At 35.5% G+C, this 19,970-nt stretch overlaps 4 protein-coding genes across 4 annotated transcripts; all 4 read right to left on the minus strand.

The window, feature by feature from the left end:
- Positions 1 to 1,940: 1,940 nt before the first annotated feature.
- LOC136807919 (uncharacterized) lies at positions 1,941 to 3,209 on the minus strand. Its single transcript, XM_067064539.1, has 3 exons — positions 3,078 to 3,209; positions 2,722 to 2,898; positions 1,941 to 2,035 (listed from the first exon to the last, which is right to left on the minus strand). Exons 1-3 carry the CDS (start codon positions 3,157 to 3,159, stop codon positions 1,956 to 1,958), a joined length of 339 nt encoding a protein of 112 aa, XP_066920640.1. The 5' UTR covers positions 3,160 to 3,209; the 3' UTR covers positions 1,941 to 1,955.
- Positions 3,210 to 5,220: 2,011 nt separating this feature from the next.
- On the minus strand, positions 5,221 to 10,583 carry LOC136807921 (uncharacterized). Its single transcript, XM_067064541.1, has 3 exons — positions 10,476 to 10,583; positions 6,846 to 7,314; positions 5,221 to 5,993 (listed from the first exon to the last, which is right to left on the minus strand). The coding sequence occupies exons 2-3, from the start codon at positions 7,274 to 7,276 to the stop codon at positions 5,489 to 5,491; spliced, it is 936 nt and encodes a 311-aa protein (XP_066920642.1). The 5' UTR covers positions 7,277 to 7,314; positions 10,476 to 10,583; the 3' UTR covers positions 5,221 to 5,488.
- Positions 10,584 to 11,434: 851 nt separating this feature from the next.
- Positions 11,435 to 13,765, minus strand: LOC136807914 (uncharacterized). Its single transcript, XM_067064533.1, has 2 exons — positions 13,291 to 13,765; positions 11,435 to 12,465 (listed from the first exon to the last, which is right to left on the minus strand). Exons 1-2 carry the CDS (start codon positions 13,701 to 13,703, stop codon positions 11,970 to 11,972), a joined length of 909 nt encoding a protein of 302 aa, XP_066920634.1. The 5' UTR covers positions 13,704 to 13,765; the 3' UTR covers positions 11,435 to 11,969.
- Positions 13,766 to 17,112: 3,347 nt separating this feature from the next.
- Positions 17,113 to 18,967, minus strand: LOC136807915 (uncharacterized). Its single transcript, XM_067064534.1, has 2 exons — positions 18,903 to 18,967; positions 17,113 to 18,451 (listed from the first exon to the last, which is right to left on the minus strand). Exon 2 carries the CDS (start codon positions 18,413 to 18,415, stop codon positions 17,504 to 17,506), a length of 912 nt encoding a protein of 303 aa, XP_066920635.1. The 5' UTR covers positions 18,416 to 18,451; positions 18,903 to 18,967; the 3' UTR covers positions 17,113 to 17,503.
- Between the last annotated feature and the right edge of the window lie 1,003 nt (positions 18,968 to 19,970).

The following is a 19,970-nucleotide window of genomic DNA, read 5'->3' on the forward strand; positions in this document are numbered from 1 at the left end:
ACACCATTGAGAAATCTCATAATATTTGAGAAAAAAGGGAAATTCACCGGGAAGTTTTGAAACCACAATCGATTTGTAAGTGCTTTAAAGCAGGTTCGAAGGATAGAGTTTTAATGCTAGACTTTAGAGAGATAGCCCAATTCGACTTTCTCGCCGGAACTTTAAATCTTGAAAAACGTTAAAATAATTGGAATTTGCAATATATTTCAACCATAATTATAAACCTATCAGACTCTTGGAGGATGTCGAAAGGACACCATCGATTATTCAAACACAACATAGTAAAGGGCCTCCCCTTAGGATCCGTAGCGTCTTTCGTTGAACGCAATACGACATGTGATTGGTTCGAAAAAAAAAATAGGATTTCAGACTTTTTATGAGAGGGGGGTCACGGCTAAAGTTTTTATGGCTAAAAAAATTACGTTTTAGGCAAAACTCCAAAAAAGAAGAATAATTTACGATTTTTTTTCAACGAAAATGATTGATACTATCAGATAGAGCATGAAGTTCTGAGCAAAGGATATATTACAACAAGGTTTGTACTGAAACATATCAAGTGGAGTGGTCAGAAAGTGTTTACTACGGGGGAGTGGAGGATATTTCGAAAAATCAAAAAAAAATTTTGCACCCCCACCCCACCAGGGGCGACGTGTCACATATAAATCGGGTCTAACTACAGTAAATTTCCAGATTGTGAGTGCAATCCTATAACCCTCAATATCAAAATGTTGTGCACTCATGTGGGGAGCATTGACTACATTATATAGAAGGCGACAAGTGGCTTGATTTCAAACATGCAGGGGCAAAGAATTTAGTGACTAAGGAGGCGCAACCAGGAGAAAATTCTGACTTTGGACTCCTGATTTCCTTCAAACATAGCTCTTTTTGGACTGATTTAGCCCAGAAATGAGGCTTTCAATGTCTGAATCATATGGAATTTTAAAAGTGAAGTCTTTCTTTGCATATACAATATCTCCGTTAAGACCTGTAGGAACCTAAATGGTGACCCCTCCCTAAACCCTCAAAAACATTTTTGGACCTCCCCTCCCTGAAATCCTAAACCCCCCATAGTAGATGTATTTTACAGGATTTCTAAGTTTAAATGGGTACATCGAAATTTTTGTTTTTGAGTATAATCTCACTAAAGGTTTGCCCTTACTAACAAACTTCTTTTTATGAATCGATAAAATCCAAATTTACACCCCTGTGTCACAGACCCGGTGGACCCCCCGCCCCACTGGAAAAATTGGCCAAAAAATTGTCCCCGGTGGAAAAAAATCCCTAAAATTCCATCCCCACTGGGAAATCGATCTATGATTTTGTCCCCATTGGAAGTTGAATAAAAGAAATTGCACTTCAAAACCATCCCCGCTGGAATTTTTTAGTTTAGCTGGAAACAATAGATTTTCTATCCCAATTGGAATTTCGATAGAAATTTTCATCCCCACTGAGGGAAAAAGTTCCACCGGGGGACTGAGACAGGGGTGTAAATTTGCTAACAGGGTGAACAGAAGATGTGTTTAATATTTTCAGGTTTTCAACTTGACAAATAAACACTTCAAATTTGTAAATCAGATTTGCAAAAAAATACTTAAAATAGATGATTTCAAAACACTCATTTCTTTCGTATTGTTTATATCTGAAAGAAGCTTTACCCTCAATGCCCGCTAATGGGGTATTTTCACCATTGTAGATGGGATCACTATATATTTTTTCATTCGGGATGGGAGTCCCACCGGGTCTGTGGTACGTGTGATATGAATGAAAAGGATGAGTTTGTTTCAATAATTAACATTCTAATGTTTTGTATACAAAAAATGACTGCAGTAAAAGAAATTACAATATTTTGTCTGAGCATCATTTGATTGAATTATCTACAAAAATAGAAAAGCTACAAAACGAAGTAACGAAAGTCAAGCCTAGATTTTTGACATTACCATCAGGGAGCCAAAAGTTTAGCCGATGCAACACCAAATAACCCATGGACAACAACCACCGTTTTCAGATCTCTTGTTGTAATAATCTGATTGTTGACCTGTAGTAATAAAACAATTGTGGGTATGATAAAAAATGCACATTGAACATGCAAACTATTTATACTTACACTCTTATAGAAGAACAACCTTGATAAAACAAGGCTTGATTTTGGCAAAAAGGCTGAGGACAAGTAAGGAACAGCCGCAACCTCAGATTAAAAATCGCATAGGAATAAGATTTCAAGCCAAATTAGTCAATAAGTGAAAAGTAAAGATAATAAGAACAATTTAAGAATATCTTAGTCTTAAAATTGCAAAAAATTAAGAACAGTTGAACCACAACCAGAATTTACTAGTCCACATATAAAAAATCTCGAATTTAAATTTTTCGCCTCTAACCTGACTACTTCGGTTCAGAAATATTCCCCTTTTCAGAAGGACTTTTGGACAAAATGTTTGTGTATCTTATAGATAGTGTGTAACCAATTAAGTACAAGCTCGAATTACCTTGGTAGGATCGGAAGCCGCCGGTCTGCCTGGTTTTTACTCAAATGACAGATTGAAACTAAAATTTACTCCTAAATTTCGAAAAGATGTATCACTCGAAAACAAAGGAATCTGTTTCAATTCGTCGTCACAAATACGGCATATATTTTAAGGTTTCACTTTTTTTTTGCCCGAGAAAGGCAAAAGATTCAATTCTAGCCCTTCGGGTTTAAATGCTTCATTGAGTGTATAAACATACCTTTCATAAATTTGGTGATGGGATACTTTTCATTAATAATTTTTGTGATTTCGTTTTTCACAGAAAGCTTCATCTCGGCAAGTCGTTTCAAGTTTTCGTCAATCTTCTTTCCCATAGCAACAAGACGGTTGATCTCCTCCTCGACTTTTTTATCATGTATCTTCAGTACACCTTTTTCTAAAATCATTATGAAAACACGTTAAAACATTGACCTGTTACAAACAATTTATTATAAGCCATCTTTGTGGAAATTAATCGACGATTAAAAAAATTTAAATTTGAGATTGCTTTGACGAATAATTATTTTTGAAAATTATTCTAAAATAATATGATTATGAAACACTAAAATCTTTTACCCTTCTTCTCAACTTTCACATGTTCTGCATTAGTCAATGCAATCATCAAGATGGCAAAAAGTGCCACTAATTTTACATCCATGCTTGTATGGTTCAGTGCCAAGATAAATGCTGGAAATGTAAATTTTAAGATCAATTATTGAATACATGAATAAAATAGTACGAAAAGATTCACAAAAGATCCCGCAATATAACACCCCCTGTCTCACAGCCCCAGTGTAACTTTTTTCTTCTGTGGGGATTAAAATTCCTATTGAAATCCTAATGGGGATAAGATTCTATTGCTCAAAGGTTAAAACCCCAGTGCGGGGGGTTTTTGAGTGTAATTTTTAAACATGGAATTTCGAGTGGGGATGAAATCAAAGTCAATTTCCAAGTGGAGCTGAAATTCAAGGGTATTTTCCCACCTGGGACGAAATATCTGCTTAATTTTCCAGTGGGGCTGGTGAGGGGTGTAATATCAGATTGTAATTCATATTTTTTGCAGAAAATTTAAAAGGTTTTTTGTAAAAGACCATACCAATTTGTACCTAGAACCCAAATTTGGGATTATTCCGATTGAAATTAGAGGATACAGTACTAGTAATCTAAATAAAGAGCAAATGAAATGGAAAGGACCACAAAATCTCATCAAAGACGGAGGCTTATCGAAGAATTAATATCTCAAAAAGTTGAGCTTCACTAATGATTGTTTTTCGAGGAAAAGTTGACGATGAACTTCAATCTTATCGAAAATGGAGCCGATAACAGAACATCAATTTAGAGAATTGTACGATTGTACATAAAATGCAATGCAAGAAGTGCTTCAAGAAAGAGACTCTTCACCTCTCTCACTGATGGTGTCTTGTTGAAAGTAAACAAATCGAAAAAACGTAAAATTTAAAGAAGCTTCGAAATTCCCGAGGGACTTCAAAATAATGACATTGCTACAAAAGGTAAATTGGATTCCCTCAAGAGTGTATAAAGTTAATTGTAATTACTTATAATTATATTAATTCCAACGTTTTTTGTTGTGTTACACAGTCTTAAAGCTGGTAATTTACAAAGATTCCCAGGAGGAAGTGTGCAAGAGAATAGCATACCACAGTGAATCTAAAAATAGACATTGATTTTTCTGTTTGACCGAAATTCAATCCCATCACCCTTCGCGTTAACTACGCCTGCGTGCAAATTACACTCAACTACAAAGAAAAAGTAATGGCTTTCACGACGTTTTAATTAAGACGAAAAGGATGGTGGGATTGATTTTCGGTCAAGTGTTAAAAGTAATAATTATGACGTTTGTATAACGGTGTGCTATTGTATCGTGTAATAAATATCTGCTTGATATTCGAGCCACGAAACTTAGGCAGGATCTAGCGGCTTCAAATCCTACGTAGGAGATACACTTCTAGCCATAGCGGGCTTTTGCTACCCTGAGTATCAGAGGTTAAGTTTTCAAAGAATATATTAACCTCTGAAGACATGTGTCAATCTAATCACTGTAGAAAAAATCGAAGATGAAGGGCAAATATTACCTTATTAATGTCTAGCAGACTGTATCAGTATGCAGTTTACTATTCACGAATTCCCCAGAAACCTCCAAGTGTAATCGAAGTGAGTTTCTTTCGAAAGAAATCTTTTACATGATCCCCAAATGTATAACAGTAATTAGTAAACTATTAGGATTAATTATGGAAATGTCACTTTAATTGAATCGAAATAATAGACAGACTTTATGTTACGATTCTCTATCACTGACTCTTTTTAAAAAGCATTGATGACTTTTTTTAGTTGTGTTTTCAACGACGGGAATAAAAATATCAACTTTGAACTTCATCCAAGATTTTGGATGGTCGCCATGGTTACTTTTGTCTTCGTTGATTGCGCGCTGAATAGAATCTCGATTCGTCGGCACAGCGTCGATATGATTTCGACCTGTGCTTTTCACGGTAGGCTTTTGCTTTATTGATTTGAATTACAATTTTTCCTTTGTGCAGCAGATCTTTGCGAGTTTTCACTTACCGCGATTGCGGTTTGGAAAAATATATAAGCTTTTTCTGAATATTATTTTAGAGAGGGTCGAAAAGTCTTAACCCTTCATTTTGGATTTTTGAATTTTGTGAAATAATGTTAGAACCTTTTTTAACCTTTTTGTGATGAATTTCAATCGTATTTCAAGAAAAAAAATTACATTAAGTCTTACAATCTTGACGTAAAATCTTAGCCTTTAGAAAGTCGAGTAAAATATCTTTCTGGGTAGAGAAACCTGAAACAGGTTGAATAAAATGTACAATGCTACTAAATGAAAAAATCCCCCGACCAAACCTTCCCCGAATTTTTACTCCGTATAAGAAAAAATGAGAAATCCAAAAAATGAAAATAGATTAAAAATTAAAAATAGCTTTCTGTTCAAATTTAAAATTATCCATTCAATTCTTTCCAACAAGTGAAACTTTTTCGTCTTTTTTGGCTAGTTCACCATCAGAATTGTCAACTTTGTATTTAACCCACACAATGTAACAACGAATCACCCATAAGATACATACGATGAGTAACATTCCCAAAACCACTCCTCCAATTGCGTTATTCTCTCCCCAGACTTCTGTGAAAATACCACCCAATACCCAAATAACGCCAAAATAGAACGTGATTGTATACTCCATGTATTCTCCAAAATAACAATTTTCCAGTACGAAGAAAGCGAAAACTGAAAGGATGAAAATGGTTAAAGTAACTGCACTAGAGGTCTGGTCACTAGCGCCCAGGCCGTGATGTATAACAATAGCCATATTTTGCATACAAAGCATGAAATTCCAGGTAGCATAAAACAAAATTCCATTCTGGATAAGGATTCGATGACACCAGACGTCTGTGCTATTTTCGTCAGATATTTCATTTGTTTTGAGATAATTTCGAAGATTCAAACAGGAGAAACTGTAAAAAAAAAACAGGAAGAAATTAAAAGTGTAGCCAGTACCGCAGAATTGAAGGAAGTGACGAAAAAGTAGACCATATGTTATCGTCCGTTACAGTGATAGTAAAGGCGGTAAAATATAGCAGAATGGCGTTATGGCGTTATGACTGTAAACCTTTTTCGGCAAAAAAACCCGTTTGCGAATTTTCTTCGGCTTCGGGCTTATTTCTTAGAAAGTGGTTTGTCTTGGTCTTAGACTATAACATACGTAAATTTTAACCACTAGGCTGCTTGCATCCACTAACAGATCCGTGCTCCTTTTCTAGAGGTCAATGACTCAGACTTTTAAGTCACAGACGCTAATTGAAAACACGGCCATATTTAGCTTTTGGATCAGTAGTTGGTCATAAAAGAGGCCCCCCCCAGCGGTTGGCGTGATGGCGTGATGGAGGGTTTTTCGTGGCGTGATGCCGTGAATTTTGGGTCCGCTGGGGGCCTCATAAAAGGCTAAATAAATAGTCACAAATCGCTGATGGACCTTTCTTAACTAGGACATGAATGGCTTTTTTGGAAAGTTGACCAATTCAAGGCGAAATTAATACCTTTTAGGAAAGGAGGAATACCTTCTCGCACCTCAAAAATATTTGTAAGGATCACAAAAACCAAGCAGCTCTCTGAAAAGTTCTCACGAAATAACAAAAATCCCTTAAGTCAAAAGGTTGTGATGGACCTCATTAAGGTTAAAATTTTCTCTCCAAGCTCCAAGGAATGATTTTCGATCTTGAGCTCTGTCATACTCGTCACCCCAGAGTCTTTCAATAAATTATGTTTCTGTAATACAATCTCTACCAAAGCTAAAATATTATACTCACGCGAAAGCATAATCCAAAAATATTTGGTTCATAATCAACATGGCTAAAGATGTGCCTGACTCCAAGTTGGACCAGACAAATAACCAAACACTGATTGCAACAATACCAAACATGTATGCACCATAAAACTTCTTGTCCAAAATATTAGCCGCTGTTCCATTATTACAAAGTGAAATCAACGTAAAGAGGATCCATGCTAGTTGTAGGAAACAGTTGAATCCCCATATCGAGTAAGTGTGATGAGTAGGAGTCAATGAGACTTTTTGAAGGTCTGATGCCTCAGTGTATGACCTTGGGAAAAGCTTTTCGTTGCCGGCAAAAGACATTGAGGTGACAATACAGTGTAGGATGTAGAAATTTAAAACAATTGCGATTAAGAAACCGGTCAGGAATTTGTTACCGATAACGTTATTAGTAGTGTCGTTTGCCATGGTTGAAGATTTGTTTTGTCTTCTTCAGCTTTAGAGTTCTAAATTATAAAAGAAAGGTATCGAAATTTAATTCTAGATTTTATTTGTGATATCCAAAACTTATTACCTAAACTGGGTTTACGAGAATTGGAACAAGATTATAATTCTCTTTGTAATCAATATAGATATATAATTCCCAAGATGATTGAGATAGAAATATTAAGTAAATAAGTCAAAAAGTTTGGTATAAATTATGTTGTGAGGATCTTACTTCATATTATCCGCTTTTTTCGGGACACACTGTACTACTAATTTGAGGCTTACATTGCTTAAAATTTAGCTATTACACGCTACCATTATTGTTAAATTGTTCTTATGTTTGACAATTGAGTGTATCACCCACCATCAATAGGCCTTTTTGCCACCGCAGGAAGCCTAAAGCTTCCGAGGATGGCATTCATAGCTTCACTCGTGAGGGAAAGTTGGGAAAACATCTCATAATTTTGCGCGCGCGTTTCAGTATTTTAGTTCCGCTTAGCGGAACATTATCAATTAACGGTTATTTGATTTCCCGGAATGAAGAGCGATAAGCCGTGTTTTACAGGATAGCTCTTTTTTAGCTTGCGCGGCGGACGTTTGTTTCTTCCTATCGTGTCGGAGCTTTCAAACAATGTCAATTGAATTATCTGGTATTTCTTCTATTGACTATGTTTCAAACGATCAGCCGATGGCTCTGGCTTTAGGTATAAGGTAATGTCAGCGATAAAAAAGGAAAGTTGGTGGACCTGATGTGATGGTGGCAGACATCTTGAATTTCTCCCTGTTTCTTTAAATCTGTTTTATTCCAGTTATTAGCACAGTCCAGTAGTCCAATCGCACTACTTTTCTATAAACCCAACAATCCAGTGTGAGTTTGCTGAAAGGAAAACTAAACAATTTGAATCCTTTTTAGACATTGAGATTGATTTATATTTTCCAGCGAAACAGAACACAGACTGACAGAACAACAGTCTGACAGTTATTTATATAGTTTTTTCCATCATCGTTCTAACACTATTGATACAGAACAGCACACAGCTGACAATTAAAAGAATTTTTGAAACTGAACTAAAGTATAAAACAAGGCGCCCTATAAAAGGGAAATTCCATAAAGGAAAGTTTGCATTTTGCAAAAATCTATATATACAGTAGTTGACACTCTCTAATTCAAATTTCAAGGGATTCTCATCGAATACCACAGCATATTGAATATTGAGAAAGTCTCCCAAATCCCTAAAGTAAATATTGAATTATAGAGTAACACGGGAAGAAGAAGGCGAAGCGAAGGTTGATTATTGCGATTGGTTTTTGAACGTCGAATCAGTACAATAACCGAAGATCTTGCTGAAAATTTATATAAGTTTTTTGGAAGAAATCTTTGATATTTGCAATATTTGAGGAGTCAAATTTTGAGTTTCTAATTTGAACGCAACAAAATCGAACATTTGAATTTCAAAATATCTGGCATTTTTTTTGTTACTAGAAATCAAATAAGAGAGTGGTTTTTCAAAACCTTTAAAGTGACTTCAAATTTTTATCCAAAACGGGCTTATCAAATAGTAGAACGTCAAATTAGACAGTGTCAACTGTAATTACATTTTTTGCTTTTTGCTCCTAAAATAATTTGAAGATTTTTCACAGTATGGCAGAGGAAGACTTTGCGATTAATCTAGACACTGCATTGAATGTTGCACATTTCCGAAATTCAAGCAGGACAACTGGCAGTCGTACCTATTCTTGCGCTGTTGATTGCTTTCTTGAAATATGTTACGCTTGCTTCTTCCAGAAATGAAAGCTAAAGTATCATATGAAAAATCAAGTGATTTTTTTAAGCTGCTTCAATTAAGTGGATCAATGGAAATTTCACTTGAAGATTACGATATGAAAAGTAATGCTTTTCGACTGCTGGATGAAATTAGGGAACCGGTATGGTCTAAGATTATTGAAAATTGTGGTACCTTTGTGAGAAGAAATAGCGACGCAGAGTTTCAAGAGATTTTTGGAAGTAATATTTTCAAAGAATTATCAGAAGAAGAGAGACATGTTTTTGAAACAAGTTTTGTAATTCAGGGTACTTGTAATAGTTGTGGTAGTGAGAAGGAACAAAGAGAAACGGGTAGCATTGTCAGTCTTCTTTCGCATTTTTTGCCACCGCAGGAAGCCTAAAGCTTCCGAGGATGGCATTCATAGCTTCACGCATAAGGAAGTTGGGCAAACATCTCATAATTTTGCGCGCGTTTTTCAGTATTTTAGTTCCGGTTAAATGGTGTACCGTAACATTCTTAGCTTGACTGCATTTCTATTGTTTTATCATCATTAAAAACACTTTTCCGGATTAGTTTTGATCTGATTACCCATTTTCAAAGCTCTATATGTCTTTTTTTATTACCTCAGGGAGTCGAATTAAGGGAAATTCCTTTTTTGTTGGGAAATTCCCTATTTAAACCACAAGTAGTTATTAACCGCTCTGAGCAAAGCAAATTAGAAAATTTGAGTCTTTCTAAAACTTGTCGCGTGACTATTACATTAAAAAGGCAGATTAGTACAGTAGCGTTTACTATGATATAAACAAGCCATTATATACCATTATTTTGGTAATAAAAGAGATGACAAAAAAAACATATAAATAACTTTATCTTATCTCTATAAGAAGATATCTATGAGATAGACACAACTTGCTAATATTTGTAGACTAAATTTTGCTTCAGATGAGATGCCATTCTAACAGAAGTAAAGGCTATCAGTAACATTTCTTTCAAAATTCAACAACTTATTTGATCGTTCTTCTGCGGTGGCACTTTAATGAAAATTATGGCTAGTCATAAATTATTTTGAGTGCAACGACTGCCTCGTTTTGAAACCATTACCAAGATGATTTAATCCTTTGAGTGTTCAAGTGTTACTTTTTAATAGAGTAAACCCCTCTATGGGAGTCAATTACCATAGCAATAGTTTCAAAACGAGGTAAGCGCTGTTCATGACGTAATTTATGAAAAGGTTTATTACCCACAAACTCACACAAGTAAGAGTCCAGCTTAAGAAAAATTGCAAGATTGTAAAGATTTGTAAAAATAAGGTGTTGAAAAGTTATAAAAAGAGGAAATAAATTGTTCCTGTATATAAAAACAGAACAACACCTCACTGGATCTATAATTGCTTTAGAACAATAAAAAATACCTACCAGCCACTGTTTAACCGTACTTTCAATCAATTAATCTTGACTTCGTTATGTTTTCTTCATTTCACAGTTATAGTTTGAAGAAAAATTAGAAAACTCGAGAAAACTATCCACAGGTCTCAACAGAAAAAAACTTAATAAGACAAAAAGGTTTTTCGTTTGTGCAAACTCTCTACAAGGGTTACTTAACAACTAGAACTAAATATTGAAGTTAGAAGCATGGATGTTTGATTTTTCAAAGAATTTTTTCGATTCGAGACTTTTGCTTCGGATCAATCGGTGAAAAATTATCGAGGAATCAAAAATATTGAAAAGTTTTTCAGGCAATGAAATAAAAGCTCGAAAGGCTATAAAGCAAATCCCCTACCTAGGGGAGAGGCGTAGGGTATTTCGGAATTGCGGAAACCGACCCTTTTTTTGGTCAGAATTTCGGAGATGGGGCAAAATTCCTTTAGTATTTCGGAATTCTGAGATTGTTTTGGTATCGGAAATCCATGAATTTTTGCTTCGGAATTTCGGTATTATAAAGCTTTTATCCTCCTTTTTCGGAATTCATACATGAAAAATCAAATTTGATGAAAAATGAAGGAAAGATACCCTAAAAAATCGGTATCGGAATTGCAAGCATCTTTTTACGGAATCTTGGAAATTTTAGCAAAATTATTCGGTATTTCGGAAATCACCCCCCCCCCTACGTAGGATTTGAAGCCACTAAATCCTACTTTATCTGATACCCTGATGCGTATTGGCGGTCGCCCACGCTAAATTCTAAAGGAGCAGACCAATATGTAGTTAAAATATGCCCGACCCTCAGAAATTCAAGACTGTAGTTAAAATTGCCCGCTAGATTCACTCAAAAACACAAAGAAACCGCTAAATTCAATCCGTCGTCAAAAATACGACGTATATTCTGAGAATTGTTACTACATACAGGGATGGAAACTATTAAAATTTTGACACAATTGGATTTTTCCGTTATCTTTCAAATCAAGTATATTTCAATTTATTTTCAAGATAAAGTTATAAATGTCAAAAAAGCCTAGTGTAAGCGAATCTAAGAAAGCATGAAGTAAATAAGTGACCTGCAAAAAAAATATGGTAAAAATGAGAATTAAAAAAATATGATACCTGAAACACGAGGAAGAGATTGCATTGAATACATCTTTTCGACCGTAATCGTGCGGGTATTTTTTTGTCCGCTTTATCCCACTAAAACCGTCCCAGTCCTTTTTCGCACATATAGACAATAGAAAAATGCGTCAAAAAAGGATTGAGACGGTTTTAGTGGGATTAAGCGGACAAAAAAATGCCCGCGCGACTACGGTCGAAAAGGTGCATTACAACTTCAGTTTAGACTCAAAGAATTGCATTATTAAGACTAAAAGCAGACTATAAGAATAAGTTTCGTAAAGTTGAGTTCCAGCTCATATCTTGAACTAAAATGCTTGTGAATGGAATGTAGGAGTGCTTACAAAATATTTACAATTATAATATCGTTTATGTGGTAATAGCTTCGGTATCAGCATTATAACCAATAGATGCGTACGATCGTCGGCGATGTCTCATCACGATGATAACAATACGTGCAATCAACAGGATACAAGATAGGATCAACAACGCTAATACATAACCACCAATGACGTCATTCTCTCCCCAGACTCCTGAGAAGATTCCACTGAAAGCCCAGATTAAACCAATATAGACCGACACTGTATACTCAGTATAGGTTGGGAAGACCCATGATTCACAAACGAAGTAACCTAGAACAACAATGGTTAAAATGACCAAGGAAGCCAAGCAAGCTGATTGGTCACTGACATCCAGATCACGGTTTAAGACGATACTGAAGCTAAGCATGGTTGCTGCCAAGGTCCAGGTGAGATAGAAGAGGATACCATTTTGGACTAAGATTCTCTGGCACCAAACATCAGACTTGTTTTCAGATGAGATGTCACGTGCTTGCAGATATTCACGGAGGTTCGAGCATGCTAATCTAAAAATGAAAAAATTAAAGATAGATTAATAACATGATATAAAAAAGTTCTACATGCTTTTCTTTAAGCTTTATAAAACTCTTTCTCGATCATGACCAGCCAAAACCTTTGGATGAGAGCCTTTTTGAAAGTGGTCAGATGCATGCCACTTAGTTATTTAATTATCCTCCTAAACTCGATCCAATTCGTTTTTGACACATTTTTCTATTGTCTATAGGTGCGAAAAAAAGACTGAAACGGTTTTAGTGGGATAAAGCGGACAAAAAAAGCCCGCGCAGCAATTGGCGACTACGGTCCAAAAGGTGTTTGATACTACTACTCGGTCGGTAAAGGTAAAAATGTGACGAGAGCACTAGTTCTGATTTCCTTTCAATATACTTTTGATTCAGGCATTGTTGTAAAATACTTCATTGACTTTTTTTTCATAGATGGATTCTTCTAGGGTTTATAAAATGGTAATATTGATTTTTTCACACTTTGTTCTTCGTTTGGTACTACTTAGACACCCCTTTCTCGCAGACCCGGTAGGATTTTTTCAGCCAGTGGGGATAAAAATAACGGACTGATACTCGATGGGGATTGGTATTCCAATATTCTTTATAGCTGGGGTTTTCAATTCTTTTGTTTTTAATTCAGAAATTTCAGTGGAGATGCTGGGAAAATAGCATAATATTTTACAGTAAGAATTAGTTTATGAGTATTTTCAGTGAGGATAAAAAATGGAGGTTGATTTTCCACTGGCAAAGTTTTTCCAGTGGGAGGGGTCCCAGTGGGTCTGTGAAAAGAAGATGTACTTAGCTTAGAAGCCATTGTGTATCACTTACCCAAATGCCACTTCCAAGAAGAGTTGTTGAATCACCAACATGATCAAAGATTGAAGAGCTTCAAGTCTTGTCCAGGTGAAGAACCAAGTAGTGATAAAAACGGTGCTCAAAATGAAGCAACCATAAAATTTACCACTCAACAGGTTTGTGGCGGTTCCAGAGCGGCATAACGAGACCAGGGCGTAAACAAGCCATACAAATTGCAAGAAATAAATCACTCCCCAGATACTGAATGTAGCTCCAACAGGTGTGATCAAGACTTTGAAGATGTCAGATGCATTTCCAACTGATCTCGGGAAAAACTTGGTTGGGTTTCCAGTGGCCGCAAGCGATGCGAGGATACAATGAACAGCATATAAGAGAACAGTGACAGCGAGTAGGATTCCAGTCTTGATCTTTGTACCAGCACCCATTTTGATTTCGCTTTTTAAAGTTTTTTTCACAGATCTAAAAATAAAAGAAAAATGAAAATAGTCAAAAGTGCACAAAAAGAGTTATCTGATATTCCGATGGCGTATAGGCGTCCGCCCATGCTAAAGCTCTAAAGGAACTGCAAACCTTCAGATATAAGCTTGTCGTAGCAGTTTTCCACATCTATGATCAGATAACGAAAAGAGCTTTTCTCTAATCTTCGTTCTTTCACTATATACTCTTTCTATCTCTCTTTATCCTGTGACCTTAGCAAGAACAAGCGCTGTTACAACTGTTAATTCATGTCTAATACTTAGACCTTTAATACTTCATAAAACCCTATATACTATATATATTAGTAATGTAGAGGATAAGAAAAAGCTAAAAGCTAAAAATCAAAACTCAGCTCCTTTTTAGTGCATAATCTAAATCTCAGACCTATTATACTTCTTTATAAACGTTTTTCATTAGTATTAGAGCTTATCAAGGCTATAAAACGATGCATTTTATGAAACTAGGCTTAGCTCCATACTTTCCAAACACTAAAACAGACTTTGATAATACATTTATTAATACAAGCTCACACCCCCTTGCAATACTGTAAAACGTGTATTACAAAAAGGTCATCATGACAAAAGTTGTCTTACAGAACAACATAATAATTGTTATGAGACGTTTAATAATAGCACGATTAAATTTCAATTGTTTTTTCTATAAGCATCCAAATAATTGGTTGTTATCGTGAGATGTCATAAAGAGCTAAAAATCGTTTATTGGCAAATAACTTGCGGCTGATATTGTATTAGTGAATATAGTAACAAACCATCTGAGAGATTGTACAAGTTTAGCCGTTCTTACGGTGGTGTTTGCAGCCGATTCTTTCCTGAAGACAATCAATCTCGTTAAAATTATAGGAATCACGAAATTTCTAACAAAAAAAATATTTAAAAAAAGCAGATCGCGTTTCTGTTGTTCCTGTTATGAAAATAGAACCATCATTTTTAGCGTTGCCACGGTGTTTACACGTTTTTTTTTTTATAAGAACGTCAAAAATTTTCGAAGCCTTCGGATGTTCTTAGTTTTTTGGATTTGAAGCCTAAAAATGTTCTTAAAATGTTCTTATTTTCAGCATTTTTTGAGCATTTTGATGTAATTTCTTAAGAAAATGCATGTTTTTAAGTCTCCAAAGCCTTAGAATGTTCTTAAAATATTCTTAAATTTTTGGGCCTCGAAGCCTTATGTTCTTATATAGTTTGTTCTTATAAAAAAAACAACGTGTAATTTCAAACTTGTCATGTTAATTTGATTATTTTTTTCTGCTGATTTACAGTTACCGCCCTTTTTCATTGTTGTTTGCACGTGTGGAAAAACAATCTGACAGTCCAAGCTTTCATACAATGATTTTATAACTGATGATAATTCAATTTTCAATTTAAAACGCTCGTCAGCTACTTTTATCTATTCCTTTTTCATTGACGTAGCAACTTGGGGGGCAAGTAATATTTTTTTCAAAAATGGTTATTTTGCAAAATGCAAAGTTTTTCTTTTTTAATTTGTCATAATTGTCTTTTAAGTGCATATTTTGAGTGCATTTTCAAGCAATCTAGAGCTCAAATTTTCAAAATTTCCCCCCTTAGCCCAAACCGTGGTTGGCCCTCGCGGTGTCACTAAACTTCAGCCCCCCCAATATGAAAATATGCTTCCTACGGCACTGTTTTTATACCCGTGTGCCTGGAAAGATCCATTTATTCACTCGATAACTAACTAAAACCCGTCACTATCATCGGCGAGGAAAATACCCCGAAGTTTCACACTCATCGAAAAACAACTTTCAATCCACTGGATAAAGATTTTTAAAATTCCCCTAGCTCAGCTTTGTGTCGAAAACAGCATATTTTGAAATCCTAACCTAAATCCTAATCCTAATTATGTTGTGTAGGCAATTTCTCATTCGGATTTGCATTTGTGCTGGCTTCTCCCAGCCTTCTTTTTACCCGATGACTAAAAAACTTCTCACTGAAATCACCAAGTCAGGAGGGTCTTTTTTAACACCCCCTTCTCACAGACCCAGTGAATTTTTTCAGCCAGTGGGGATAAAAATAACATACTGAAACTCGATGGAACTTGATAGTCCCATATTTTTTATGACCGGGAATTTAAATTCCTTTGTTTTCAAGTCACGAAATTCAATGATAATTTTCCACCGGGGACGATATTTTGGCCAATTTTTCCAGGAGGAAGGGGTCCCCGTGGGTCTCTGAGAAGGGGTGTTTTTACCTAGCAAAGCCTTTGCCAAAGACTTAGGCCTATCAGTCTCAATCTTTCAAAAATAGTTTTACTGGTGGGTCTACATAAACTCTAAAAAACATCAAATTAATTCAGCCGTACAACGAACTCCAACTTCAACCGAAACAAGATAAATCTAAGTAAACTCTCTCACTTTCAAGCTTCTTTCCTTAAAACTAACATCTTCTCAAACATAGCACTTTTTTTTCAACAAATGTCTATGTTATGATATCCCATCCAAGCACTATTTTTGAATTGATTTTATAAACTCTACACGAGGTAGTCTCTTCATACTATTCCTCTATTGGCTCGTTACTAGCCGCATACAATAATATGCGAAATGTAGTTCACGTGTAATAAAAATCCTTATAATTATTGCATAATCTGTTAGAAGAAGGGTTTTATAAGAGAATAGCTGTCGTTATAAAGCTTATTATCGTGTTATGACGTTCGTAAGGGTTATAAGTCATACATGAATCTTATACACCTTTTCGACCGTAGCCGCCAACTACCGCGCGGGCATTTTTTTGTCCGTTTTACCACTCTAAAACCACGAAACCATCCCATTCTTTTTTTCGCACCTGTAGACAATAGAAAAAGTTGTAGAAAAAAGATTCTATCGAGTTTAGGGGGTGATTAAATAATAAAGTGGCACGCGCTTGACCGCGTGACTACGGTCGAAAGGTGTTGTATTTAACTTGCTAAAGCTCTATGCTGATGGAACTTTTGCATCTTCACGTTAAAGCACGTAGTTACTCTTAGGTGCCAAATAAACGGGGGGGGTTCGAATAAACGGGGGGGTTGGAAAATGGACTTTTAAAAACCCTAAAAAGGGTCAAAATGGACTAAATTTAGGCTTTTTAGAGTAAAACAAGAAACTTTCCTTTTGGGAGCTGGGAATTTTTTCAAAAATTAATAAACGGGGGGTCCTAATAACGTCCGGGGGGGGTTGGAAAAAATCGAAAAATTAACAAGCGGGGGGGCCGTTTATTTGGCACCTAAGAGTAAATGTTTTGTCTCCGTGGTTAAAGTCTTGAGTTTAAAAAAAGGAGGGGACTTTAAAATTATCCTACTTCTACCTATATTTTCCGGGGTAAATGTTTTCCTATGAAATTTCCTTTTTTTCGAGTTTTTTCCCCGTTTTTTTCTTTCAAGAAATTAAAACAAATATCTTAAACAAATCCTCATAAATTTATCAAATTCGTAAAATAAAAAACATGTGACATTCAAAAATCCAAGAAAACAAACATTGAAATTAAATTATATATATAGGTTTGATGAAAGTGTTTATTCAGCAGTTTTTACCAGTTGCTTGATGAAAGGTGTCTTGAAGAGATCATTTGACATTTGTTTCGGATTAAATTCAATTTAGACTAAGTTTTAAGGTCCTGTGTAAGAAATCCAAACAACAGTTAGAGTTAGATAATTCATCCAGCTTGGATTTTAAACACCCATGTGTCCAAAAGCCTGTGTGTAAATCCTATTTGTGAATAATTCTATGAATAATGTTGCTCCATCAATGTCCTGACACTTTCTCTGATTCTGCGTTATAAGAGATATTTGAATAGCTTGCACGTTTTCTTACTCGTAAGACAATAAGGAGAATTCTGAGGACCAATAGGATGCAAGCAGTAACCAAGAGACCCAAAGTCAAACCAGATACAACTCGATTATTATCCCAAACATTTGCAATGACTCCAGAGAGGGCCCAAATCAATGTGATGTAAGCGGAGAAAGTATATTCGGTATATGCTTTGAATGCGAAATTTTCCAAGACAAACCAAGCGATAGCTGTGACACCAAGGATAATCAATGCAATCAGGGATGATGTTTCATCACTGGTGCTCAACTCTTGGTTAAGAAAAATCGCGAAATTTAACAGCGATGCAACAATGGTCCAGGTCAAATAGAATAAGATACCATTTTGAACCAATATGCGCTGACACCAGACATCTATCTTATTATTATTGTCAATTTCATGTGTATTTAAATAATCGTGCAGATCATAACACGAAATTGTGAATGCCAGCTCGATGAAAATCTGATGGAATATGACCACAATAAAGGAAGGTAGAACCTCTTTTCTGGTCCACGAGAACAACCAACCAGTAATGAAGGCAGTGCTTATCATAAAGAAGACATAGAATCTGGTTGATAAGATACTGGTGCTGGCTCCTTGTCTACAAATTGCAGTCAAAGTGTAAATGATCCAAGCGAATTGTAAGAAATAGATCACTCCCCATATGGAGAATGTAGCTCCTACCGGCGTAACGAACAGCTTCAATTCATCAGATACTTTACCAACAGTTTCAGGAAAAAGTTTCGGTGATGCACCAGAGCCTGCAAGTCCAGCAAACACAACGTGGACAGTAAATACAACGAATGTTAAGGCACTGATCACACCAACTTTTGAACCTTTCTGAACCATGATTGCGATTGTTCTTATTCGATGTCTTTCAGGTTACTATAAACAAAAATAACAAATTGGTGTCAAAACATATAATACACTATTTTTTATAAGGACCAGTAAATTGTATTTGAGTCTCGTCTGTTCTCATATGCTAAAAACACCAAAACTGACTTAAATAGTGTAAGAAGACTTTCTTCGCAGGGCCATGACTTCCCAGCTGGCACACAACGTTGTTTCAACGTTCATCTAACATTATATGGACGTTGTGAATGTTAAATAAACGTTGAAACAACGTTGTGTGCCAGCTGGGTTTCTATCTAAGAAAGATACCGAAAACCAGAGAGCAGATTTGAAATTAGAGAAAACAGTCTTTTAGGATACTCTCCTCTAAAATATCTTTCCAATTATGTATAACTTTTTACTTCAGCATAAATAAGTGCTGACATATTGTAAAGTGTCCACATAAACTTTGAACATACTATGACTTTGAAGAATGAAAACTTACCTTGAAGACCTTGAAGACAGCCGAATCGATGGAATCAAGAGAGATAGATACTTTCTCTTCCGTGTCGAATATTTATGTATTTTTGCAAAACACGTAGAAACGAAACCTTCTATTGTTTACACAATAACAAACCTTACTGTTGAAAAAAAAGTTCAGCTTTATATATACTTACCAAAACAAATAAAATGTTGCATCAGAGATTGTATTGTCTCTTGTTACAGATAGCTCGTCCAGACAAGGTTACAGTTCTGGAGCATTGTCAATTTATACTTGCCAAGTCAAGAACAGATGTGTCCTTAAATGTTTGATTGACTTATAGACTTATACATGCATGATTGTGAAGATTAAAATTTCAAGGATAAATTATTCAGGACTCTTGGCTCTCTCTATATTTTTCATGTAAATTATGAAATCTTGACATAAGTTCAATACTAAATGACAAAGGGGGATGGGAGATGGCATGTTTATAATGAGTTGGACGAATGTCAAATTTTCTTCCGTACACTAGTTGCGATTCTAAAAATTATATAGTGTTCAGTGTAGTATTCAAACGGGGATGAAAATTTATAAATAATAAGTATACATCCCCTTCTCACAGACCCGGTGGAATTTTATCAGCCAGCAGGGCTAAAAACAACGGACCCATGTTTTTTATAGCTGGCGACTTGAATTACATTGTTTTCTAGCCAGAAAATTCAGTGGGGATGGAAAAAATAGCACAATAGTGTACAATGAGGATTTGCTTATCTGGTTATTATCATAACGGGACAAAAATTAGACTATAATTTTCCACTGGTCACGATATTTTTGCCAATTTTTCCAGTGGGAAGGGCCCCCAGTAGGTCTTTGAGAACGGGGTGTATGTATTTTCACATCAGGGCGATTTTTCCAGTGACACCGGGTCTGTGATGAGGAGGATGGCACCGGGTCTGTGATGAACAATAATCAAGTTTTTACATCAACAAAACTTGCACAATGTAACAGCAAACATAATATTCAAACAAAGAATATTGCTAAGATAAAGGACAGAGGAAAAAGGTCTCTGTTTTGTGAAACAATAAAACAATT

The sequence above is a fragment of the Clytia hemisphaerica genome, unplaced genomic scaffold (genome assembly GCF_902728285.1).
Source record: "Clytia hemisphaerica strain Z4C2 unplaced genomic scaffold, Clytia hemisphaerica genome assembly, whole genome shotgun sequence".
NCBI classification, from domain to species: Eukaryota; Metazoa; Cnidaria; class Hydrozoa; order Leptothecata; family Clytiidae; genus Clytia; species Clytia hemisphaerica.

Coding starts and splice junctions, on each gene's coding strand:
- LOC136807919 (XM_067064539.1), bottom strand. CDS start 3,159: ATGGATGTAAAATTAGTGGCACTTTTTGCCATCTTGATGATTGCATTG. Junction 2,899..3,077: donor TGTGAAAGTTGAGAAGAAGG/GTAAAAGATTTT, acceptor TAATGATTTTAG/AAAAAGGTGTACTGAAGATA. Junction 2,036..2,721: donor CATCACCAAATTTATGAAAG/GTATGTTTATAC, acceptor TTATTACTACAG/GTCAACAATCAGATTATTAC.
- LOC136807921 (XM_067064541.1), bottom strand. CDS start 7,276: ATGGCAAACGACACTACTAATAACGTTATCGGTAACAAATTCCTGACC. Junction 5,994..6,845: donor TTTTTGGATTATGCTTTCGC/GTGAGTATAATA, acceptor TTTTTTTTACAG/TTTCTCCTGTTTGAATCTTC.
- LOC136807914 (XM_067064533.1), bottom strand. CDS start 13,703: ATGGGTGCTGGTACAAAGATCAAGACTGGAATCCTACTCGCTGTCACT. Junction 12,466..13,290: donor TTCTTGGAAGTGGCATTTGG/GTAAGTGATACA, acceptor TTTCATTTTTAG/ATTAGCATGCTCGAACCTCC.
- LOC136807915 (XM_067064534.1), bottom strand. CDS start 18,415: ATGGTTCAGAAAGGTTCAAAAGTTGGTGTGATCAGTGCCTTAACATTC.